This window comes from Engystomops pustulosus, chromosome 6 (genome assembly GCF_040894005.1).
Source record: "Engystomops pustulosus chromosome 6, aEngPut4.maternal, whole genome shotgun sequence".
Taxonomy (NCBI): domain Eukaryota; kingdom Metazoa; phylum Chordata; class Amphibia; order Anura; family Leptodactylidae; genus Engystomops; species Engystomops pustulosus.
Window position 1 is genome coordinate 29377258 of NC_092416.1, and position 25824 is coordinate 29403081.

Below are 25824 nucleotides of genomic sequence, written 5' to 3' on the forward strand. Positions count from 1 at the left end.
CGGATCCAACTAGGCAGACATAACACAATCTAGGATCAGTCTGTCTTACCTTTGCTTTCTCAAAATCTAGATCTTTCCCAATGGTGGTGAGCAGCCGGCAGAGACATTCCAGTGACTCCTCATCGTGGTTTTTTAGTAGTTTCACCACACAATCATGCATGATGGCCTCCGTCAACATTTTCAGCTTAAAAAGTTCTCCAATGAACTTAATGTTTCCTATGGATCTCCGTCGAGCTTTGTCTCTCGCTTCTTCAAGTTCCTCTTGAAGACGAGTCTTCTCCTCTGGCTGCTGAAATAAAGAGCAGTCACCCTTGAATTGCACACTAGGGCAAGCCACATCAACCAAACCCTAAAATACACCCTATGGATCTGTCACTAACATGCAGACACATTATAATCCAGCAATGGTCCCTCCCCAGGTAACCTTCCTACACAGATTCTCATCTTACGGTTGTAGCCAGCTCCAGATCCTTTTGCTTCTTCTCAAAGACGTCATCATCAGCTTTGTCCTTCTCAAACTCCTTCTGACATCGGTTGAGCAGTAATTTACGGAAGTTCACAGTGCTGCCGGGCTTGTCGGCCATCGGTACTTTTAACTGCAACCAAAAGAAAGACGTGTGGTCAGAAATGTGTTACCGGCCTACTACAACATTACACGTTAGAGTATTTGCCCACATCGACATACTCACAGTGGCGAGGCATCTGCACATGTTCGCGTATGCCACGGAGAAGCTAGGCTCATCTATCGCCTTCTCAAAAACCAGGTCGATCACCCCTTTTAGTCGCTCCTCTGTGTCCACAGTCAGGTCCATCACCTGCTTCATTAACTGGTTGAACATCTGAGGCGTCAGCTTGTTCAAAATGCTACGAACTTTCCGGAAAAGTGCCTGCGAACAAACATGTTCACGATATATACTGTGACTAAAGTCCGGGAGCCTCTGCTGCTCACTAGCAGCCATATTTGTACACACTCACCTGTGTCCGGACGCTTTCGGGGTCCTCCACCTGGGAATCTCTCTTAACACTGGGCTTCCATGCATTCTCAGCTTTCTTCAAGTGGACATCATCTGTCACTGAAATGTTCATGATTATTTTTCTGGGCTCCCTCCTCTGCCCTGGCTGTGAACGTCTGGGACCCCCCACATTCAGCAACTAGGGGACACAACAGCAAAATCCTTACAAGTTCACGTGACAAAGCTCAGGATTTTCTCTATGGCTCTGGGAACGCTGTGACTGCTGATGGCAAAGTACAGACACTTACAGGTACCCCACGACCTCCAGGTACTAAACGTCCAAAGTCTGCATAGGCAGGGGTGAAGTCTGGTCCCTTCTGCAGCATGCGAGGGTCCAGGGTCCTCATTGCAATCTTTGGCTGATTGATCTGTTAACAAAAAGTAAAATGTGACAAAAGGGTAACGAGAGGATAACACATCCCACTCACACATCCTAAATACGCAAACTACTACCCAAACATTCTTCAGCCGCATGCCTGAGTATTACACATCTACCAATACTCAGCCACAAACAATGGTAAATCCACCCCCACATCTCAGCAGGTTTGTGCTACCTCCTAACATGCAGCACATGAGACTGCACCTAGACACCTCCCTCTCTCCTCACTTTGTCCAGGACCACATCGCTGATGGGCGGCAAGCCTTCGGGCTTCTGCACACATGCCGGCATAAACTGGAACCCCAGCAGGAAATCCCGATCATATTGCCGTTTTCCTTCATTCTGCACATTAGAGGCTGGAGGTGCAGGGGCATCTGGGGAGGTCTCCTGGGATGGCTGCTCTGCTGCTCCCGATCCTATGACATTAATAACTGGTATCAGATAGTGGAAAACACACAAATATCACATCAACTGACATCACCTACAAGACCCAAGATAGTGGTGGTGAACCTATGACACTGGTGCCGGAGGTGGCACCCAGAACCATTTCTATGGGCACCCAGGCCTTTAACCCAGCACAAAGCTTGTCAGACAGGTAGAGTGACTGAAGGCCTCCTACTGCAGTCCTGGAAAGCCCTAGGTAGTGCTAGGGACCCCAAAGGGATGCTACAATATTACAAATTTCCCCTTCCTGCTTTCATTGGCATTGATGTCCTCAGGACGCTGATACGATTGAAAGCTGTGGCAAAGCTGCGATCAATAAGTTGCTGTTTAAATTTATGTGTCTGCACGTACTGATAAACAAGTGGGTTTTGAACTGTGGTTTGGGCACAATCACTGACCCTAGTGTTCATCTCTGATCACAAATTAATCACCAAGAACATGCATGACATTACTTATCCTGTACTGATCCCGAGTTACATCCTGTATTATACTCCAGAACTGCACTCACTATTCTGCTGGTGAAGTCACTGTGTACATACATGACATTACTTATCCTGTACTGATCCTGAGTTACATCCAGTATTATACCCCAGAGCTGCACTCACTATTCTGCTGCTGGTGCAGTCACTGTGTACATACATGACATTACTCATCCTGTACTGATCCTGAGTTACATCCTGTATTATACTCCAGAGCTGCACTCACTATTCTGCTGCTGGTGCAGTCACTGTGTACATACATGACATTACTTATCCTGTACTGATCCTGAGTTACATCCTGTATTATACCCCAGAACTGCACTCACTATTCTCCTGGTGCAGTCACTGTGTACATACATGACATTACTTATCCTGTACTGATCCTGAGTTACATCCTGTATTATACTCCAGAACTGCACTCACTATTCTGCTGGTGCAGTCACTGTGTACATACATGGCATTACTTATCCTGTACTGATCCTGAGTTACATCCTGTATTATACTCCAGAGCCACACTCACTATTCTGCTGGTGGAGTCACTGTGTACACACATGACATTACTTATCATGTACTGCTGCAAAATTATATCCTGTATTATACTCCAGAGCTGCACTCACTATTCTGCTGCTGGTGCAGTCACTGTACATTCAGTGTACTTTTTTTAGGGCTCCCATTGTTCGGTAGTGAGAGCTCTACCTGATTTATAGGAGTATTCTTCCTCTGTACCGGACGGTTCGACTCCTTCCCCTTCTGAGACGTTATCCGCCCCATTGCGCAGAGGTTCAGTTTCACCGTTCTCCTCCAGCAGCTTAAGGTACGGGTGCTCGGTCTCACCGCCGACGCTGCCATTTTCCTCTTCCTCCTGAACCTTCTCCTCTGTTGCCTCCCCCTGCTCCTGCAACTTAGACACAGACACCATGATAGGAGACAGTCACTCTGTGCCGGGGTCCGCCACATGCTATGTAACAGCTGCTATGAGACAGCACACTGTGACGACATCTCTGTGCTCTAAGCCTGGCATGTCATCAGTGTGATGTGTCTAGTTCTAGAATAGAACATGATGAGGACTTTGAGCGTGTTACCCTCCTCTCCCCCAAAATACCAGCACCACTAATGCTCACCTCAAGGTTCGGCGCCACAACCTCCTCAGCGTCGGGACTCTCATCTTTTGGCTTCTGCCACATCTTTGGTGCAGCTGCGACTGTTTGGGCGGTAAGAAGATCAGTACAATGTAAGGAATGCTTCACCGGGTGGCGACTGCAGTGCCATGTGATGAGCGGGCACGCTAAATTCATCTAGGATACATCACCTTTATATATACTACCAGCTGGCACACAGGACGAAGACTATGAAATGGAGTTATACAGTCCCTGCTGCATTAACCACTCACACATGTGAGAGAAGGGAGGCGCTATTCTCCTTACAGACGACTGCCTTCTCTCTCTGATACATTTCCATGTATAGCACAATCCCTGTCACCAAGGCAATGCCACATCATGTGGGGCAGATCCATGAACCCCAATCTCACAAAATGTTAACTCTCTGTTTGCTGTATTAGGACAGAGCCACGCTAGAAGCCTCGTACCACAGGCAGGGTCTTTGTAATGCCGTGTGTAGGTTATCAGTGATGTCCAGGGCTCGCTCACCCAGAGAGCTGCAATCTCAGAGAAAAGAAACGTCAGTAATTCCAGAGATAAGAGCTCATCGTGTTGTGTGCGGCCTCCCAGTCACCAATGGGACGTTCAGCTCTGCTTTTATGTCGTCGCAAAGAACGAGAGAAGTGATAATTCCCAAATTCGTCAAGTGAGCGTGACACAGCAAGAAGCGGCACAGCAGACTGTACACCACAACCGGCAGCAGGAAGCCCCTAGAGGACAACGTCCCCCTCCCCCCTATTCTCCCAGACGCCTTGCAATGTCATTGAATTCACAGATTATAACATCCAGCTTTACTATTCATTTAACTGGCTGCTAATAAGCTTTGCTCTCCTGAACTTCAGTTCATTTTCCTTATTGCCTCCAGAGCTGCAATCATAATTCTGAGTTTTTTTTATTCCCCATCTGAGGCTTCATATCTCCCTGACTGTGCAGTGCACTGTAGGAAGTGCAATATTCACATCAATGTGGCATGTGATCTTAGTGGAAGAATAGAGATGACGGCTCCAAATAAGACTAAAGTAGCGGATCACGAGATAAGAAGAACAAATATTTAAGATTTACTTAAAATATACAGGAATTGAAACAGTTGTCTAGGATTAACCAAGCAAAAGGAACATGGTGGTCCCCGCCGTAGTCTGCTTAAAGAGAACTTTTCAGATGAAGTAACCCACACTAACTAAACATATCTTTCAAAACTGCAATTACACAGAAGTACAACTATCCCTATAATGTTCTTCCCCATCTATGCACATTCATATTCTTCCGGCTCAGCTGCGCCTCCTCTTCATCCAAGTGAACGGAGCTCTGCAATCATCATTCAGCCCCCCCTCATGAATGAGAGAAACTATGTGTGACTTGCGGAAGAAAACTCAGCTCCTCATTCACCCATTCCTCAGGGATTCTCTTCTTCAGCAAGTCACACAGCCAGTGTCTCCCTCATTCCAGAGGGAGGAGGGAATGATCTGTAGGCTCAGCTGAGCAGGAAGGATATGAATATACCATACTCTGATCAGAGGAAAGACTCACCTGGGGTCATTTGCATAGATGGCGAGTCAACTTTATGAACAGACAGTGGAACTTTACAAGTATTAAGAAGAACAATATAGGGATAGTTGTAGAGTTACGCAATGACAGTTTTCACTTATATGTTTAGTTAGTGTGGGTTAGTTTAACTGACAGGTTCTCTGTAAAGACCCTTATACCCAATGGACAAGATGGACCATATGTGCCTGATGACCGAGGTCAGACCCAAGAGACCCCAAGCAATCCTGGGAATAAAGCCTTGTGATTCCTATAGGCAATGTAGCTCCATTCACCGCTTTGGAAAGGCAAGACATCAATCCAGAGCACTCACCTCCCACAGGACTCTTCCTGGAGCTGAAGCTTAGAAGTGTCACACTGGTTTCGAGTTCAGAGTCAGCTTCTACTCGGCCAATGTTTGCAGAGTCCACAGTCCCATCCAGAATGTCAGTTCTGGTGTCCTCCTGCTCGTCCACATGGTCAGAGCCGATGGATGGAAGAACAGCAGCAGGAGGGGAGGTTTTAGTGGTGCAATGAGCAGCAGCTATTAGAGGAGGAGGGGGGGAATCTGACTGTAGTGGTGATGATAGAGGCACGTTTGGAGATGTGCATTCTATGCTCAGATCTGTGGGGGGCGCCAGCTCTGGCACATCTATTGTACTTTCTTCCCCCATTGCTTTATCTCCCACAGAATTGTCCATTGTCGGAAGTTCATAGCTTATGCCATTCATTTCCTGAGCATCGACTGGGGCATCAGCAGCCACGGGAAGCCCCACTGGTTCCTTGCATAGCTCCTCCTCTACAATATCAGCGGTGGTGGAAGCTTCATCCAGAGATGTAGACTCCTGTGATGTATTAACATCCTCTACATGGCAGGGAAAGGCAGGAGCTGGTGCCACTACCACCGGAGCAGCCACTGTGGCAACAACAGGTATTATTCCAGATGTCTGGAGGAGCTCAGGTCTGGAGTCTGACTGTACGGGGTCTGGGATCTGCTCCAACACCGCACACTTGCCAAGGTCACTGGGCTCTGGGCGCAGGGGGGCAGGAGGAGAGGGTTTCAGGATGATCTCTGGTTTTGGTTTCTCCTCTACTGTAAGACAGGATAGTAACAATGTTTAGTAACTGCACATTATAGGCGGGAGGCTGCATGGAAGAAATTTATCAGGCCTGTGTACCCTCCTGGAAAACCTGGAAAAATATCAGCAATGCCTTACATACAGAAGATGAGGAATGGGCTCAAATTAAAAGCAATCCACCTATCTAAAAAAAAAAACATTAAAAAACCCCTATTAATACTCAGCCCCGCTCCTGGGAGCATAGGAGAGCGAGGCAACGTCACGCAAGAGGAATGAATTCACGACTATCACATGACGTGTATAACTAGCAGCACGGAACACTGGACATCTTGTCCCCTTGTTCCGGGCTGCTAATTTTAACTTTTCTAGGTGATCCCGGTGTGTCAAGACTGGCTACGGACAACGCCGGTATCAAGGTGAAGAGAGGCGGGGATGAGTATTAGTACGGTGTATGTTTTTTTAGGTGGTAGGTTTTCTTTAATACAAGTATCAGCCCCAAACAAATGTGGGACTCTGCTGTAAGATCATGTACAAAGAAAAAACATTGGGATTGAAAAATTCTAAGGGTTTTCCTGGAACCCAGAAAAATAATTTTTAATTATGATCCAGCACAGACACTGTATAATGTAAAGTGCTTGGCAGAAAGTTATGGGGCTGCAGTCCCCGTTTTATGTGGTCTCTGCCAACAGGTGACTAAAAAATATGATCATTTTATTGATTGCTGTCATAGCAATCACTGTCAGCAGCCTTTATGGAAGATTCTCCCAACCTGTGTTTGTAACGATATTGTATGATTGTCCTCCAGAGCGGCACCCACTATTCTGCATAGACCCAGGCTGTTCTTCCACATCAGAAGCAGCTGGAAACAGGTGATCTGATATTAGTGACGTAACCTATGAATGGTCACTATATTTATTTTAGGAGATCTATCAGTATCAGATCTATGCCAGTTTTTATGCAAAACTATGCCTGGTTGGACTTGCAATAGTTTTGTCCGCCAGCACAGCTGGCAAGCGGGCACATCGTGAGGCCTCATAATGTGTCTGCAGTGCTTTATCATATGCCGGCACACAGAGCGCCAGTGTATGATAAATCTCCCCCATAGTCTCAGTCTCCTGCATAGCAGCTCCAGGGATGCCAGACATGAAGGCAGAGGGGCACCTACCTGTTTTGTGTTCCCGGGTGGCAGTGAGATGAGGGCTCTCCACAGCCCCAAACACCACTGGGCTATGCTCAGGAGCCTGGTTGGGTAGCTGCTGGGATTTGAAGTACAAAAGAGGGTGATAATGAGCGCGAGAACAGAAAAACTAGCAAAACAGGGAGAAAAAGCAACGCAGGCAACAGACAGCACAACACAAAGATTCCAAAATGAGAAAGCGCAGGAGGGTGACAGACCAGCATGGAGGACGAGGGAAGAGGTAGGAGCAAAAAAATCAAGCACAAATCACAAACAAAAGAAAGAGGATCCAATTTAAGTAAATTTAAGGTGAGAAAGAAAAGGAAACGGATAAAAAGAAGGAAAGAGAAAGACATTACAATCAGGAGAGATTGACAGAGACATCATAGCATTGTCTGACACAAGAAGCTCACACCCGAGACCGGCGGCAGACCCCCCCCCCCAGATCAGTAATGTCTAAAGAAACAGTAAGAACCATGTATACCCACAGCCTCAAACACCACAAGAGACTAATGATCACAAGCCAAGTAACCTCTGGTCACACCGGATAAAATTCCAGGTCAATTAACTTCCCCTCTACTGATCCTCCATTACATCAGGATTTATACTAGAGTCACTTGAACCATAGAAAGTTGGAAATAGGGCTGGAAGAGGGTATGTTGTTATATACCGTGCCTACAAGCTGTATGTAGGGCTGGCAGAGGGCATGTTGTTATATACCGTGCCTACAAGCTGTATGTAGGGCTGGCAGAGGGCATGTTGTTATATACCGTGCCTACAAGCTGTATGTAGGGCTGGCAGAGGGCATGTTGTTATATACCGTGCCTACAAGCTGTATGTAGGGCTGGCAGAGGGTATGTTCCTGCAAAACTAACTTTATGGCTGGTCATTGTACTAGAAAGCCTTGGCTTCTCCACCAGAGCCGGTTATGGGTGTCCTTACACTATGGCGCTCCCTTACCTGAGGTGGAGTGGGTGTGGAGCTGGGTCGGAGAATTGGGGGTGTAGGATTTCTACTTCCACCCCCTGACATAATTTCCTCGGTGATGTCTTTGCCACCCTGATTGGGGTCTCTGATTCGGATCTAGGAATAAAAAGAATAAATATCTGTGAAATGCTTTCCAGGGATTTCTAGATAGTAGCCAGTTATCCAGACAGTACACGCTGCTTACCGGCTTCTTCTCCCTCTTGGTGGGAGGAGGGGGCTGCTGCGGTTGCTGTGTAGGCACTATGATCGGCGCTGATGGATACACCGGTTGACTGGGGTAAAACGGGGCACCTGGAATGTAAGCACCTTTACATTATCTTTTCATAAATATGCCCACTAGATTTAAATACACTAATCCCCCCACCCCCTGGTACTAGTTGCAGGTGATAAACCAACACCGTTATGTGTATATTTGCATACAGCTTTAGGACCTCATTGCTTAGGTTTACAGGCATGTAGAGGGATAATGAAGGGATAGAGGCAATGCTCTCTAATGGCAGTTTATGAAAATATATTCAGTTGAGGGGGTTATTTTGCCTGACGGGTTCTCTAAGTCTGAACAAGCTCATGAAAAAATCTGGATGATAGGATTAAAGCCAATGGTCTCCTTACCGTAGGGTGTAGGAAACTCCCCAGGTCCTGGGCCTGGATAGAAAGGGCTAGGCCCTGGGGGTTGTACGGGGTACTGCTGAGGGGGTCCCACATAAGGAGGAGTGCTGTGTCGATACTGGAAAAATAAGGCAGGAGAACATTATAGCAAAGGTAGAGGATGACATGGAGAGAGAATAAGTAGCGCTCGGGTACCTGAGGGATACAGTACTGGGGACCCTGCGGCATAGCATACGGCATGGGCAGGTGGTTCACCATCATTATGTGCTGGTTGGTCTGGTAGACAGCAGCGGTGGGGGTCTGTGCGCTCGCTCGGATGGAGGGGTTGCTGTTCTGTATGGCTGCACGTGGAGGCTGGATCTGTGGCCTCTGGAAAAACTAAATAGAGAAAGGAGTCTGAGAAAGGTGCATGTGAGGTCTATGAAACTCTGCATGGAGGGAAGGAAGTAACATGGAGAATGACTGGTGAAAGTGGCGAATAATGAGGCTGTTATCGCACCATGTCATCTCATCCTAGATGGGACCCTGCTGCATCGGACAGACTATAAAATGAAGATAAACACATTATAGACATCTTAGTCGTCGCAGTGTTGCCTACACATCCAGAGCTGCTGGTTCAGTGTCTCTTTACAGGGCACGTCTTGTGTCAGTGTAGCGCTTACAGTAAGCACCACACATTTATATTTGTTAGTACTTGACCATAACAGCCATAGAAACATGCATGCTTGGATCAACTGAGGGTGCAAGTATTCAAGCTACACGGAGAAGGGGATTAGCTAATGCCAGAAATCTCTGATGCCAATCAGAAATATAAGGATCAGGATAGTTTTGAAAATCTTTGGCAATGTAATTTTCTGTGGCTTCTTTGACCGCAGCTCTGGGTGTGACTGGAGTAGAAGACATGATGGGTATCAGAATCAGTACTAAAGAATTAAAGGATGCGCTGAATTACTCAGCATTAGGTGGTGGTTTTATGTCAATAATGTTAAAAAATGAATTTCTACAGTTCATCTGCCACAGCAGAAGCAGCAATTTGTCAGATGACAACCAGATAAGCGCCAGTCCCTCCTCCTGTGATACCCGGTCACCCCTCGCAGTATTACCTCCCCCTATACTGGGAGCATCCTGGTAAATGGCTGCCTGCACTGTGCACATATGACCGCTCCCCCGTTATTACAGCGCCGGCCAACATCCCACACAATATAGATGAAATGGACTCTGGATGAGAAATTCTTAACAATTACCTGAATGGGTCTGAATCCTCCCTTGAATAAATGAAAGCAGCAGAAACAAGGGGAAGTCAATGGAATATGACAGAGAAATCAGTAAAAAGGAAACAAACAGTCCCCCAAACCCTCCAAAAATCATCTGCTGGTACCAGCTTATCATAGTACAGCAACAATGCCAACCCCTCGTTCCCTGGGGGTTGCTAGTCAGACCCTCATTGATCAGCCGGCTAACTTGGCACAGCCGCTTTAAGTTTATGTGCACAGATAAGATTGTAAACTCTGCTAGGACCCACAGCACAAGGATAGTCAGTCTCCAGAAATCTACATTATTTGGCTCAATCAGTGGGGCAGCACTATCAACCCTTATCCCCAGATTTAAAGATGACACTTCTACTTTTGGAATCAATAGTACAGGTAGGAAAGGTATAGTTTAGGAAAATTTCCAAGGGTGATGTCTATTGACTCAACATAAAGTGGCCAAGAGACTTCTTTATGCATCTCATTAACTCAGTGCACATTACGAGGTAAGTCAGTAGGGGGCGACAAGAGAGCAGGACAGAAGGGTGATGAAAATTACGGTACCTGGTGATGTGTTGGTCGAGGTCCAGCTGCAAACTATAGAGAGGAGCGAAAAGACAATCACAAAGGAGAGGCGACAGACACGGCTCACATACAAGATCAAGCTGCACAGGAATAAGGCAGGGGACAGGACAGCAGCGGGTACACGGCCTAAAAAGTGCCTGGAGGATGTTCTGCTCTGTGACCATAACTGGGGCAGTGGGTGGTGGAGAAGAAATAAGGCGACACCACGGCTATAAAAAAATGGCGCCATCTTCAGATACATGGGTGTTATCTCTAACCAGGTGGTGGCAGGTATACATGTGCCACTGGAGGGGGAGTATAACGGCACAATAACCGGCAAGCTTTGACATCCAATAGTAATTGCTATGGGCTTGAATGACTGCCGGACATACAGCAGGGGGCGCTCCACTCCTTCATCCAGAATACAAGGCAGATGGGTTGTAGGAGTGAATGAAGCAACGGAGCCCAGGATTGTGCATTATACCAGAACAACTACAAAATGTTCATTTCCCATGTGCAGAAAACGGATCAGCACACGTGTACATGTGAGGGAGCAGTGACATGTCCAGACTAGAATATCTGCCCTAAAACAGCAGGGGAGGACACAGGCCCAGAACACCAGGCGGCATTCAGCGCTGGAGAGCAGCAAGTCATAAGCACATTATAATATATCAGTATATGAGGACAGGACTCACTGGTGAACGGGTCTGCGGCTGAGTATTCATTGTCTGCGGCTGGGGATACACCAGAGTGGGAGCCGCTGCACTTTGTCCTGTGGCGTATGAGGCCTGCAGAAAGGAGGAAATAATAAGAAACTCAAAAAAAAACAATTGTCTCAGCACATCATCTATAATGTACTGGGTGCAATTATTAGGATAATTATAATTCCTTTGTATAGTACACACTGAGTCCGTGGCGCTGCACAGAGCTTGCAAAATCAGTTGCTGTCCCCAATGGGGCTCACAAGGTAATCAACCTACCAGTATGTTTTGGAGTGTGGGAGGAAACCAGAGGACACCCACGTTAACACGGAGAGAACATACAAACATGTTGACTTGGATAGAACTTTAAGCCAGGTCCCAGCGCTGCAAGGCTGTAGTGTTAACCACCAAGCCACCATCTTATCCTGTATATATATATGGACAGTGTACAGTACCACTTCTCCTGTCCTGTATATATATATGGACAGTGCACAGTACCACTTCTCCTGTCCTGTATATATATGGACAGTGCACAGTACCACTTCTCCTGTCCTGTATATATATATGGACAGTGCACAGTACCACTTCTCCTGTCCTGTATATATATGGACAGTGCACAGTACCACTTCTCCTGTCCTGTATATATATGGACAGTGCACAGTACCACTTCTCCTGTCCTGTATATATATATGGGCAGTGCACGGTACCACTTCTCCTGTCCTGTATATATATGGACAGTGCACAGTACCACTTCTCCTGTCCTGTATATATATGGACAGTGCACAGTACCACTTCTCCTATCCTGTATATATATATGGACAGTGCACAGTACCACTTCTCCTGTCCTGTATATATATGGGCAGTGCACAGTACCACTTCTCCTGTCCTGTATATATATGGACAGTGCACAGTACCACTTCTCCTGTCCTGTATATATATGGACAGTGCACAGTACCACTTCTCCTGTCCTGTATATATATGGGCAGTGCACGGTACCACTTCTCCTGTCCTGTATATATATGGACAGTGCACAGTACCACTTCTCCTGTCCTGTATATATATGGACAGTGCACAGTACCACTTCTCCTATCCTGTATATATATATGGACAGTGCACAGTACCACTTCTCCTGTCCTGTATATATATGGGCAGTGCACAGTACCACTTCTCCTGTCCTGTATATATATGGACAGTGCACAGTACCACTTCTCCTGTCCTGTATATATATGGACAGTGCACAGTACCACTTCTCCTGTCCTGTATATGTATGTGGACAGTGCACAGTACCACTTCTCATGTCCTGTATATATATATATGGACAGTGCACAGTACCACTTCTCCTGTCCTGTATATATATGGGCAGTGCACAGTACCACTTCTCCTGTCCTGTATATATATGGACAGTGCACAGTACCACTTCTCCTGTCCTGTATATATATATGGACAGTACACGGTACCACTTGTGTCCTGTATAGAGTAGATAGTGATAACACCCATCATCCAGGAGCTAGAAGGGAGGATACAGTTATCTCCCTCTTTCTCTGTGTGACTGAGCATATTTCATGTTCATGGAGTGATGCAGTCACAAGACTAAAAATAAACTGCTATATTGAGCAATAATGGAGAAGGGGGAGGCTGCTCTTGGGCACCGGAATCTGCAATTTCCCTAGCTGGGGGCAGGGCTAGCAATTAGCTGAAACCAGAGTAAATTACCCTTAATTACTCTTCACACCCTCTGATGAAAAGCTCTCAGGATTTGGCAAAGTTACCAAGCTGCTACAATCAGAAGCGCCTGCTGCAGAGGAAACCAGTGCACCAAAGACCCCATCTACTGGGGTGTCCACTCCACCCACTGTGCAACTTTCAGTCCATAACCCCCTTCCCCAAACAGAAAGAAAGCATGCCCCTGCCCTGAAGTACTATGTGCTGTTGGGGATCACACTTTCCCTAGCCATATACTGGAATATTTTGTGCTGCTCTTGGTTTGGCTCCATAGCTTATGTACTTTAAGTCCCAAGTCAGGATCGCTGCTCTCATCTCTTAAATACTCTGTGCTGCCGAGTCTCAGTCTAATGTGTTAGGCCTCCTAAACCTTCCCCATTAAGTTCAGCATTTTCTTATTTGGAAACTGAAATTCCTTCTACTGTGTGTGTTGGACCTTGCAAGTCCACGTATCTCACCTGTGAGAGTCCTGGAGAAGAAGCATGTCCTGGTGGTGTCGCGGCCAAATTAGGATGGCCCTTAGTTAAGTCATGTGTGGAATACGGGGAGGGGGCCGGAGGCCCAGGTTGTCTGGCTACCTGTGCCGCAACCTGCAGAAAAGGAAACAGAGACAGAGGATGACCCCAGGACCCGCAGAATATTACATCTTCTCTAATGAAACAGATTTACTGGCTAAGGGCTCAAAATGTGTGTATTCCTATAGTTCCTATCGATGGGCTTCTCAAAATAGTTCTGCTTGTTGCGGTCAGCGAATGGATTGGTTTATATTCAGGGACTATAGACCAGTCCTGTTGACACAACTGAGGAGCTTATTACAATGTATCAAAGCAGATGAAACCTCTCAGGACTGTACAGAGATAGAAAATACACTGTAAAATAATCTCTCAGCGTATACAATGCTTCCATTCTCTGACAGCAGACCAGATCCGATTGATTAAAGGGTTATAAAGGTACCACTGGTCTGTGGAGCGGAGCCACCGGGGTCAGGATATACTTACGGTGCTGTAGACAGCAGAGACGGCTGCGGGGGAGAAGATACGTTCATCGAGGCTCTGCGGCAGCGCTCCCCGAGAAAGTCTAATGTTGGTGGTTAAGGAAGACGCAACATACTGAGGGGAAACACTGACACCTCCACTACCAGCGCAGAACCACACACAATGGGAGAGCTGGGTGCCAACCTCCGGGAGGACAGGGCACAATGAGGGCCTTGTCTGTCCACACTCTGCTTCACACCATTCAGAAGGCACCATCAGAAGGAAGCTCCGAGGACATGGACCAGCATAACCAAACCTGGCACCTTGCCCACAGCCAAGGAATAGGATGGCACAGAGCCTTGTAGGAGACGATATGGCCTCCCTTGTGGAGTGGGGGTGTCATGTAGTAGCTTTACGCCCCCCGGGCAAAGCACTTTTATCAACTATGGAAAGGAAACGATTTACCCTGCAAATACCCTGTCGTTGCTTGGTGCAGTGACCGCTCCCCGGCAGGACAGAGACGGCCTTTATTCCAGTGGGGATCAGTCACGTGACGGGAGGAAGCGTCAAGTCTCCTGTTCCAGAACAGAGCTGGCGGCTTTCGGCTCCAGCTGCAGCCCGTACCCCCCTCTCCCTCCCATTAGAATGGTTTTGGCTGAGCTAAGCAACGAGCAGCGTGTCAGGAGCAGGTTCAGTCCACTGCAGCAAAGAACAGCGGGGGAGCACACAGCCGACATAGGGAACCACCATCAGATGGCAAGAAACAGCCCAGAGCAATGCAATAACCCAAAATTTTAAAAAAATTAAAAATAGACATCACCAACCCCTGCATAATACATTCAACTATATAATAAATAATACACCGCTCAATAGCTATGCAGTCTCAGCTGTATTTCCTAATAACATTGGATGTATTTATAGAAAGAAATTTCAAGATGATATAAGGTCCATAATAACAGGCATGAGGCGAGTAGTGTGACACCACAGGCTGAACACTAGATGGCGCTCTCTGTGCCATGCAGGTGACTGGAGCACATTGAAGAGATCACATCCTCTCCATGTACAGATAACATACAACACAAACAAGGATGGTGGCGTCTATCCTACCTGCACATAGACCCCGGGCTTCCCCATCGTGGTCACAGCTGAATCTCCAATCTTGTGTCCAGTGCTTAGCAGAAGAGCAAAATGTCCAGATCCCTATACAGCAACAGATGCAATCATACTCCAAATTTACCGAATGACAGCTATGGAGGCGACCAATAGGGATCACATGATTGAAAGTAATATGGGGACCTCACAGCCAGATAGACTTGGGGGCCCTTGCACTTCCAGCAGTCAGTCTCGGGGATCGCACACTTCCAGCAGTCAGTCTCGGGGATCGCACACTTCCAGCAGTCCGATAGCCTCAGGAACCAAGGAGATCCTCAGGGTCCTTGCAGTTCTGTTATATAGTCTAGGGGACCATACAGATCCTCAGGGTCCTTGCAGTTCTGTCATATAGTCTAGGGGACCATACAGATCCTCAGGGTCCTTGCAGTTCTGTCAGATAGTCTAGGGGACCATACAGATCCTCAGGGTCCTTGCAGTTCTGTCAGATAGTCTAGGGGACCATACAGATCCTCAGGGTCCTTGCAGTTCTGTCAGATAGTCTAGGGGACCATACAGATCCTCAGGGTCCTTGCAGTTCTGTCAGATAGTCTAGGGGACCATACAGATCCTCAGGGTCCTTGCAGTTCTGTCATATAGTCTAGGGGACCATACAGATCCTCAGGGTCCTTGCAGTTCTGTCATATAGTCTAGGGGACCATACAGATCCTCAGGGTCCTTGCAGTTCTGTCAGATAGTCTAGGCGACCATACAGATCCTCCGGGTCCTCGCAGTTCAGCTGTCAGAGTCTCCAGTTCCTTGTAGCTCTATCAGTCAGATAGTCTCGGTGCTAGAAGTCAGGGCTTTGGTGCTCCCTCTGATCAGGAGCTTTGTGTTGTGCAGATGTGACTCATGTAGGCGCCTGGTAGAGAATGACAGCCAAGCACCAATCGCAGGCGGCTCTACATATCGACGAGGCAGAGACATATAATCCAGACACACAGGATGGGGGTTACTCCAGGTCAGAACACGACGTCTTGTCAGGTGCTGTACATCTACACAGCGGCAGAACGTACACAAGCTGAAAACATTGCTCAACCTTCACCTAGCGGCGGGCAGGGGGCTGGGGAACAATAGCGCCAGATAAGGGAGGGGGGGGGGGGGGGTGATCAGGCACGTAACACAGGCTACAAGAACCTAAACACTGCAGCCACACTCCACGAGGTTATATCCTTCATACATTGTCTCCTCTTCCAGGAAAACATTGTGTTCTGTAACCGTGAAGAGACTGAACCCACAGCGACACAGGACAAGACAATAGTCAGCTCTAGCCTAGACAATCCTCCATACCCCCACATCATGACACGGACCAAACAGACTATCCCCTAACTCCAGGGTCAAGCTCTTTTACCCATGGGGCAATTTAGGTAAGACAAAGGGGGTTACAAGGGCACCCCAAACAAATTATAATGTGTAATCTGGCTCCATTCTATCGGATCAGAACAAACTGTACAAGTACAACCTTCGCTCCAGATCACAGATTTTCCTTTCTCAGACCACAACATATAGAGAACGCTCCAGAACAGGGACCTATGAAACCATTTTTTACTTTTGGGAAGGGGGCCTCTTGATGGCCGCTAGACATACGGAGCTGACAGACTTTACAAACTCCCCCATCATATGCAGGGTAGTCTTTACAGCAAATTGCCTCTCATCTGGGCCAATCTGACTAGGACCCAGTTCACACCCAAGCTATTATCCTCCATCACTTAAATAATAACCAATCTGTTAAAATATCCATTGATTTTGAAGGTAATTAAAGCAGCAAAAGACAAGTGGGGGCGAGCGCCGCACCTCATTGTCCCCCACAATTCAGCTGGCATCACTGTCTCCCTACTCCGTCCATATAAACCGATGTGCCAGTCCCATTATTGGCAGGATGATATAAACACCTCAGGGATTATTATTAGAGCCCCCACCCCCACCCCCCATAGTCACATGATCAGCCTGGAAAATTACACAATGTTATACAAGAATCACAAAGGCTCAGCAACATCTCATAACATGCAGAGACAATGTAACGGAGGGCTCAACACCTCTGCTTGCTGTCAGAGAATAGACACATTACTGTTTATAGCCAAAACAATTATGATCAAATTATTCTCACAGCTGAGGGTTTGTTACAAATGCACCCAGTTTGAACCATTAGCTATGAAATACAAATATATTTTGTCTGTACTGATAAACGGTCCCAAAATATGATGCCCAGAGAGATTGTGTATCCGCACACTGGGACGCTTACTCAAAAATCCAGGCACTGTGACTGTGTTAATCTTCTTCTATTTGTTTTCCATGACCCCCTCCTTCCTAAAATCAACTTTTGTAATTGTGCTTAATAGCCTGTAGGGCTCTGGTGAGCGTTTCCAGAGCCCCTTAGTGCTGTAGTGCCACAGGCTGTTACAATGAGCAGAGCAGGTCTCCCTTCCCCTGCACTTCATGCTGCTGCTAGATAACACAGGCAGGGAGAGATAAAGTGCAGGGCACTGGGTGTGAATGTTCTGCTCATTGTAACAGCCCGTGAATCTGCAGCACCGATAAGCTCTGGTAACCCCATCAGAGCCCTTTAGGCTCATTATCATAATTGAAAAAGTTGATTTTGGAAGGAAAGAGGCCATGGTTGAGAAATATAAATATAAGTAAGTGCTCCTGGTTTATGGATGGATTTGCTTTAAAAATTAGTTGCTTGACAAATAGGCCTGCTTCAAATTACTATCTATAACTATATCTATATAGAGAGGCAGAACTTTTCTTCAAGATGAAGCTTTACTGACAGGAGCAGGTTTGTACTCTATAAAGAAATGCACACAGTGGATCCGCACACTGTCACGGACCTGAACTATTATGTGTTATTACACACTGACGCGGTTACAGCACCAGCCATAGATCAAAACTTACCGCCGAGTACTTCTATCATCTCCAGCGAGTGACTGCAAGATCTGGGACCCCAAACCCAGCTGTAAAACGACTCGATGATAGAATCCCCAAGAAGTGGAATCTTAAAGGGACAGATCCCACCAGTTCATTGGTGGCAGAATGTCCTATAATTTATGCTCGTTACCTGTAGGGGATGATGAGCCCGTTTTCAGATAGATCCTGAGCCTCCATATGATGCAGAAAAGAAGGTTTTAAAAATATGCAAATTTACCTGAGCCGCTCATGGCTCCTCTGCTACTTAAAGGTCGTCTACCAGCAGGATGAAAGGCTGTATGCAAATGAGCTCGAGGGGCTCCAGGCTCCATTAACACCTATGGAGCCTGGAGCCCCTCAGGCTCATTTGCATAAGGTCCTTCATCTTGATGGGAGATGCCCTTTAATTTACGCACATCCCCCGGTTCAGTAATATTCACCCCACCACCCTTGCGCACCCTGAAGGTTTCCAGGGCAGCGCAAGGCATACATGCACAAGATTTCCAGACATATAGGAAGTTATAGGACAGGTGACCATCAATAAGCTGGCGGGAGATATACGAGATGTAAGTCTGGACAAGGGTAATAACAGTACACAGGGCGCAGGCAATAACACGGAGCAGCCGACACTGTGTCAACAAGATGCAGAGACAACTTCCTGCTGAACTCGTCCAAAGGTCAGAGGGAGAAAACGAAAACAGAAAGTAACAGGATGAGTCACAGCGATTGTGCAACAGCCAACAGCAGCTCCCTGCTAAATATAGAGACATGGGGAGGGGGAACCCCACAATACACAGGGGAGCCCCACTACTGCAGGACCCAACACACAGGGGAACAACAGTACTGCAGGACCCAACACACAGGGGAACCCCACTACTGCAGGACCCAACACACAGGGGAACCCCGGTACTGCAGGACCCAATACACAGGGGAACCCCGGTACTGCAGGACCCAATACACAGGGGAGCCCCACTACTGCAGGTCCCAATAAACAGGGGAGCCCCACTACTGCAGGACCCAACACACAGGGGAACAACAGTACTGCAGGACCCAATACACAGGGGAACCCCACTACTGCAGGACCCAATACACAGGGGAACCCCACTACTGCAGGACCCAACACACAGGGGAACCCCACTACTGCAGGACCCAATACACAGGGGAGCCCCACTACTGCAGGACCCAATACACAGGGGAGCCCCACTACTGCAGGACCCAATACACAGGGGAGCCCCACTACTGCAGGACCCAATACACAGGGGAGCCCCACTACTGCAGGACCCAATACACAGGGGAGCCCCACTACTGCAGGACCCAATACACAGGGGAGCCCCACTACTGCAGGACCCAATACACAGGGGAACCCCACTACTGCAGGACCCAACACACAGGGGAGCCCCACTACTGCAGGACCCAACACACAGGGGAGCCCCACTACTGCAGGACCCAATACACAGGGGAGCCCCACTACTGCAGGACCCAATACACAGGGGAACCCCACTACTGCAGTACCCAACACACGGGGGAGCCCCACTACTGCAGGACCCAAAACACGGGGGAGCCCCACTACTGCAGGACCCAATACACAGGGGAGCCCCACTACTGCAAGACCCAATACACAGGGGAGCCCCACTACTGCAAGACCCAATACACAGGGGAGCCCCACTACTGCAGGACCCAATACACAGGGGAGCCCCACTACTGCAGGACCCAACACACAGGGGAGCCCCACTACTGCAGGACCCAATACACAGGGGAACCACACTACTGCAGGACCCAACACACAGGGGAGCCCCACTACTGCAGGACCCAACACACAGGGGAGCCCCACTACTGCAGGACCCAATACACAGGGGAGCCCCACTACTGCAGGACCCAATACACAGGGGAGCCCCACTACTGCAGGACCCAATACACAGGGGAACCCCACTACTGCAGGACCCAACACACAGGGGAGCCCCACTACTGCAGGACCCAACACACAGGGGAGCCCCACTACTGCAGGACCCAACACACAGGGGAGCCCCACTACTGCAGGACCCAATACACAGGGGAGCCCCACTACTGCAGGACCCAATACACAGGGGAGCCCCACTACTGCAGGACCCAATACACAGGGGAACCCCACTACTGCAGGACCCAACACACAGGGGAGCCCCACTACTGCAGGACCCAAAAAACAGGGGAGCCCCACTACTGCAGGACCCAAAAAACAGGGGAGCCCCACTACTGCAGGACCCAATACACAGGGGAGCCCCACTACTGCAGGACCCAATACACAGGGGAGCCCCACTACTGCAGGACCCAACACACAGGGGAGCAACAGTACTGCAGGACCCAACACACAGGGGAGCCCCACTACTGCAGGACCCAATACACAGGGGAGCCCCACTACTGCAGGACCCAATACACAGGGGAGCCCCACTACTGCAGGACCCAATACACAGGGGAACAACAGTACTGCAGGACCCAACACACAGGGGAGCCCCACTACTGCAGGACCCAATACACAGGGGAGCCCCACTACTGCAGGACCCAATACACAGGGGAACAACAGTACTGCAGGACCCAATACACAGGGGAGCCCCACTACTGCAGGACCCAACACACAGGGGAACCCCACTACTGCAGGACCCAATACACAGGGGAGCCCCACTACTGCAGGACCCAATACACAGGGGAGCCCCACTACTGCAGGACCCAATACACAGGGGAGCCCCACTACTGCAGGACCCAATACACAGGGGAGCCCCACTACTGCAGGACCCAATACACAGGGGAGCCCCACTACTGCAGGACCCAATACACAGGGGAGCCCCACTACTGCAGGACCCAACACTCAGGGGAGCCCCACTACTGCAGGACCCAACACACAGGGGAGCCCCACTACTGCAGGACCCAATACACAGGGGAACCCCACTACTGCAGGACCCAACACACAGGGGAGAAACAGTACTGCAGGACCCAATACACAGGGGAGAAACAGTACTGCAGGACCCAATACACAGGGGAGCCCCACTACTGCAGGACCCAATACACAGGGGAGCCCCACTACTGCAGGACCCAATACACAGGGGAGCCCCACTACTGCAAGACCCAATACACAGGGGAGCCCCACTACTGCAAGACCCAATACACAGGGGAGCCCCACTACTGCAGGACCCAATACACAGGGGAGCCCCACTACTGCAGGACCCAATACACAGGGGAGCCCCACTACTGCAGGACCCAATACACAGGGGAGCCCCACTACTGCAGGACCCAATACACAGGGGAGCCCCACTACTGCAGGACCCAATACACAGGGGAGCCCCACTACTGCAAGACCCAATACACAGGGGAGCCCCACTACTGCAAGACCCAATACACAGGGGAGCCCCACTACTGCAAGACCCAATACACAGGGGAGCCCCACTACTGCAGGACCCAATACACAGGGGAGCCCCAGTACTGCAGGACCCAACACACAGGGGAACTCCAGTACTGCAGGACCCAACACACAGGGGAACTCCAGTACTGCAGGACCCAATACACAGGGGAGCCCCACTACTGCAGGACCCAATACACAGGGGAACTCCAGCACTGCAGGACCCAACAGACAGGGGAACTCCAGCACTGCAGGACCCAACAGACAGGGGAACTCCAGCACTGCAGGACCCAACAGACAGGGAAACCCCACTACTGCAGGACACCAAATACAAGGGGTAACCCCACTACTGCTTAACCCCACAATACAGAGGGGATCCCCACTACTTCAGGCCCCCACAAAACACAGGGGGACCCCACTACTGCAGGGTCCCACAATAAACAGGGAACCTCGCTACTGCAGGAACCCACAATACACGGGGGAACCCCCATAGTACAAAACCCCACATTACACAGTGGAACCGGGCACCTTATATGCCAGGGAACCCACTGCTATAGGACAGAACATCCTGGGCACCTTATACACCAGGGGACCCACTCCTAGAGGACAGAACATCCCGGGCACCTTTAGCATTGGGTTCCCTGGTGTATAAGGTGCCCAGGATGCCTTTGTCCTCTAGCATTGGGTCCCCTGGTGTATAAGGTGCCCGGGATGTTCTGTCCTCTAGCATTGGGTTCCCTGGTATATAAGGTGCCCGGGATGTTCTGTCCTCTAGCAGTGGGTTCCCTGGTGTATAAGGTGCCCGGGATGTTCTGTCCTCTAGCAGTGGGTTCCCTGGTATATAAGGTGCCCGGGATGTTCTGTCCTCTAGCAGTGGGTCCCCTGGTATATAAGGTGCCCGGGATGTTCTGTCCTCTAGCAGTGGGTTCCCTGGTATATAAGGTGCCCGGGATGTTCTGTCCTCTAGCAGTGGGTTCCCTGGTGTATCAGGTGCCCAGGATGTTCTGTCCTCTAGAATTGGGTTCCCTGGTACATGAGGTGCCCGGGATGTTCTGTCCTCTAGCATTGGGTTCCCTGGTGTATAAGGTGCCCGGGATGTTCTGTCCTCTAGCAGTGGGTTCCCTGGTATATAAGGTGCCCGGGATGTTCTGTCCTCTAGCATTGGGTTCCCTGGTGTATAAGGTGCCCGGGATGTTCTGTCCTCTAGCAGTGGGTTCCCTGGTGTATAAGGTGCCCAGGATGTTCTGTCCTCTAGCAGTGGGTTCCCTGGTATATAAGGTGCCCGGGATGTTCTGTCCTCTAGCATTGGGTTCCCTGGTGTATAAGGTGCCCGGGATGTTCTGTCCTCTAGCATTGGGTTCCCTGGTGTATAAGGTGCCCGGGATGTTCTGTCCTCTAGCAGTGGGTTCCCTGGTGTATAAGGTGCCCGGGATGTTCTGTCCTCTAGCAGTGGGTTCCCTGGTATATAAGGTGCCCGGGATGTTCTGTCCTCTAGCATTGGGTCCCCTGGTATATAAGGTGCCCGGGATGTTCTGTCCTCTAGCAGTGGGTTCCCTGGTATATAAGGTGCCCGGGATGTTCTGTCCTCTAGCATTGGGTCCCCTGGTATATAAGGTGCCCGGGATGTTCTGTCCTCTAGCAGTGGGTTCCCTGGTATATAAGGTGCCCGGGATGTTCTGTCCTCTAGCAGTGGGTTCCCTGGTGTATAAGGTGCCCGGGATGTTCTGTCCTCTAGCAGTGGGTTCCCTGGTGTATAAGGTGCCCGGGATGTTCTGTCCTCTAGCAGTGGGTTCCCTGGTACATGAGGTGCCCGGGATGTTCTGTCCTCTAGCATTGGGTTCCCTGGTGTATAAGGTGCCCGGGATGTTCTGTCCTCTAGCAGTGGGTTCCCTGGTATATAAGGTGCCCGGGATGTTCTGTCCTCTAGCAGTGGGTTCCCTGGTATATAAGGTGCCCGGGATGTTCTGTCCGCTAGCAGTGGGTTCCCTGGTATATAAGGTGCCCGGGATGTTCTGTCCTCTAGCAGTGGGTTCCCTGGTGTATAAGGTGCCCGGGATGTTCTGTCCTATAGCTGTGGGTTCCCTGGTGTATAAGGTGCCCGGGATGTTCTGTCCTCTAGCATTGGGTTCCCTGGTACATGAGGTGCCCAGGATGTTCTGTCCTCTAGCATTGGGTTCCCTGGTGTATAAGGTGCCCGGGATGTTCTGTCCTCTAGCAGTGGGTTCCCTGGTGTATAAGGTGCCCAGGATGTTCTGTCCTCTAGCAGTGGGTTCCCTGGTATATAAGGTGCCCGGGATGTTCTGTCCTCTAGCATTGGGTTCCCTGGTGTATAAGGTGCCCGGGATGTTCTGTCCTCTAGCATTGGGTTCCCTGGTGTATAAGGTGCCCGGGATGTTCTGTCCTCTAGCATTGGGTTCCCTGGTATATAAGGTGCCCAGGATGTTCTGTCCTCTAGCAGTGGGTTCCCTGGTATATAAGGTGCCCAGGATGTTATGTCCTCTAGCAGTGGGTTCCCTGGTGTATAAGGTGCCCGAGATGTTCTGTCCTCTAGCAGTGGGTCCCCTGGTGTATAAGGTGCCCGGGATATTCTGTCCTCTAGCAGTGGGTTCCCTGGTACATGAGGTGCCCGGGATGTTCTGTCCTCTAGCATTGGGTTCCCTGGAGTATAAGGTGCCCGGGATGTTCTGTCCTCTAGCAGTGGGTTCCCTGGTGTATAAGGTGCCCAGGATGTTCTGTCCTCTAGGAGTGGGTTCCCTGGTACATGAGGTGCCCGGGATGTTCTGTCCTCTAGCATTGGGTTCCCTGGTGTATAAGGTGCCCAGGATGTTCTGTCCTCTAGGAGTGGGTTCCCTGGTACATGAGGTGCCCGGGATGTTCTGTCCTCTAGCATTGGGTTCCCTGGCGTATAAGGTGCCCAGGATGTTCTGTCCTCTAGGAGTGGGTTCCCTGGTACATGAGGTGCCCGGGATGTTCTGTCCTCTAGCAGTGGGTCCCCTGGTATATAAGGTGCCCGGGATGCTCTGTCCTCTAGCAGTGGGTTCCCTGGTGTATAAGGTGCCCGGGATGTTCTGTCCTCTAGCAGTGGGTTCCCTGGTGTATAAGGTGCCCAGGATGTTCTGTCCTCTAGGAGTGGGTTCCCTGGTACATGAGGTGCCCGGGATGTTCTGTCCTCTAGCAGTGGGTCCCCTTGTATATAAGGTGCCCAGGATGCTTTGTCCTCTAGCATTGGGTCCCCTGGTGTATGAGGACAGAACATCCCGGGCACCTTATACACCATGGGACCCAATCCTAGAGGACAGAACATCCCGGGCACCTTATACACCATGGGACCCAATCCTAGAGGACAGAACATCCCGGGCACCTCCTATACCAGGGTACCCAATCGTAGAGGACCCTCCACAATAAAAAAAAGAGACACAGGGGAGGTGAGAGTGTTACTTGACCTCCCCTCCCCAAGAATAGGAAGCAATGTCATGGCACCCCAATGTCAGGTTCAGATAATCCCTCCTATGTGCCCAACAATGCCAGCTTGGCACGGCTCCTCACTGGTGTAAATTTCCAAGCTTTCTGCAGTGTCCTTGCAGGTATCCCATGTGGAAATCACAGCTCCTCGATTTTCTTGACCTCACAGAACTTTCTGCTAGAAGCTCAGGAGATAAACCATACAGAGAGATATAATACTCACGTTCTGCGGGGCGCAGGTTCTCTTCATCTCTAGGGTCTCCGATGCTGTCGCCCAACACAACCAGGTTTTATTACCCAACCTCTACTTGTGTCTGAAGGGTTAACATGGCAGCGGCCCTACATGTAGAAGTATCCATTATATATATGATATCCATCCACCCCCAAATACCTACCACCAAAACACTACACAGTAATAAAGAACATAAGAGTGTGCCTTTTGTACAGTGGGGGGGGGGGGGGGGGGCAGAGTGCTGTGTGTACATTGGTGTGGGGGGGGGATGGTCACTGTACTGTGTGTACAGTGGGAGGTGGGGGGGTGGAGTGTGCACAGTGGTGGTGGTGGTGGGGGGGGGGGGCGCGGGCTGCCCTGTGTACAGTGTGTGTGTGTGTTTGTGGTGGTGGGGCGCGGGCTGCCCTGTGTACAGTGTGTGTGTGTGTGTTTGTGGGGCGCACTGCGGTGTGCGGTATGTACAGTGGTGGTGGTGGGGAAGGGCTGCAGTGTGTACAGTGGTGGTGGTGGGGAAGGGCTGCAGTGTGTACAGTGGTGGTGGTGGGGAAGGGCTGCAGTGTGCACAGTGGTGGTGGGCCGGCTGCAGTAATATATAATGTATATAATGTTGGGGCTCTGCAGTAACGTTAATAATATTGGGGGGCTGTGGAGGAG

The 25824-nt window shown here is 49.6% G+C and overlaps 1 protein-coding gene across 23 annotated transcripts in view; it reads right to left on the reverse strand.

Annotated features, from left to right (window-relative positions):
- Window positions 1-25824, reverse strand: part of EIF4G3 (eukaryotic translation initiation factor 4 gamma 3) — a 46705-nt gene that overhangs the window by 14058 nt on the left and 6823 nt on the right. Inside the window, exons 1-20 of one of the 23 annotated variants that reach the window (XM_072155350.1) lie at window positions 14512-14660; window positions 14078-14156; window positions 13538-13669; window positions 11352-11444; window positions 10657-10689; window positions 10090-10110; window positions 9041-9223; window positions 8849-8963; window positions 8421-8527; window positions 8210-8332; window positions 7238-7379; window positions 5328-6086; window positions 3437-3516; window positions 3012-3216; window positions 1609-1808; window positions 1262-1381; window positions 976-1152; window positions 690-887; window positions 450-596; window positions 50-289 (exon numbers count right to left, since the gene is read on the reverse strand). In XM_072155350.1, the coding sequence (XP_072011451.1) occupies window positions 50-289; window positions 450-596; window positions 690-887; window positions 976-1152; window positions 1262-1381; window positions 1609-1808; window positions 3012-3216; window positions 3437-3516; window positions 5328-6086; window positions 7238-7379; window positions 8210-8332; window positions 8421-8527; window positions 8849-8963; window positions 9041-9223; window positions 10090-10110; window positions 10657-10689; window positions 11352-11381 (2880 nt within the window). In that variant the 5' untranslated portion in view covers window positions 11382-11444; window positions 13538-13669; window positions 14078-14156; window positions 14512-14660. Of the gene's footprint in view, window positions 1-49; window positions 290-449; window positions 597-689; window positions 888-975; window positions 1153-1261; window positions 1382-1608; window positions 1809-3011; window positions 3217-3436; window positions 3517-5327; window positions 6087-7237; window positions 7380-8209; window positions 8333-8420; window positions 8528-8848; window positions 8964-9040; window positions 9224-10089; window positions 10111-10656; window positions 10690-11351; window positions 11445-13537; window positions 13670-14077; window positions 14157-14511; window positions 14661-15160; window positions 16191-25161; window positions 25184-25824 lie in introns of those variants that run through there. The other 22 variants (XM_072155334.1, XM_072155342.1, XM_072155341.1 and 19 more) reach the window with 22 other exon arrangements.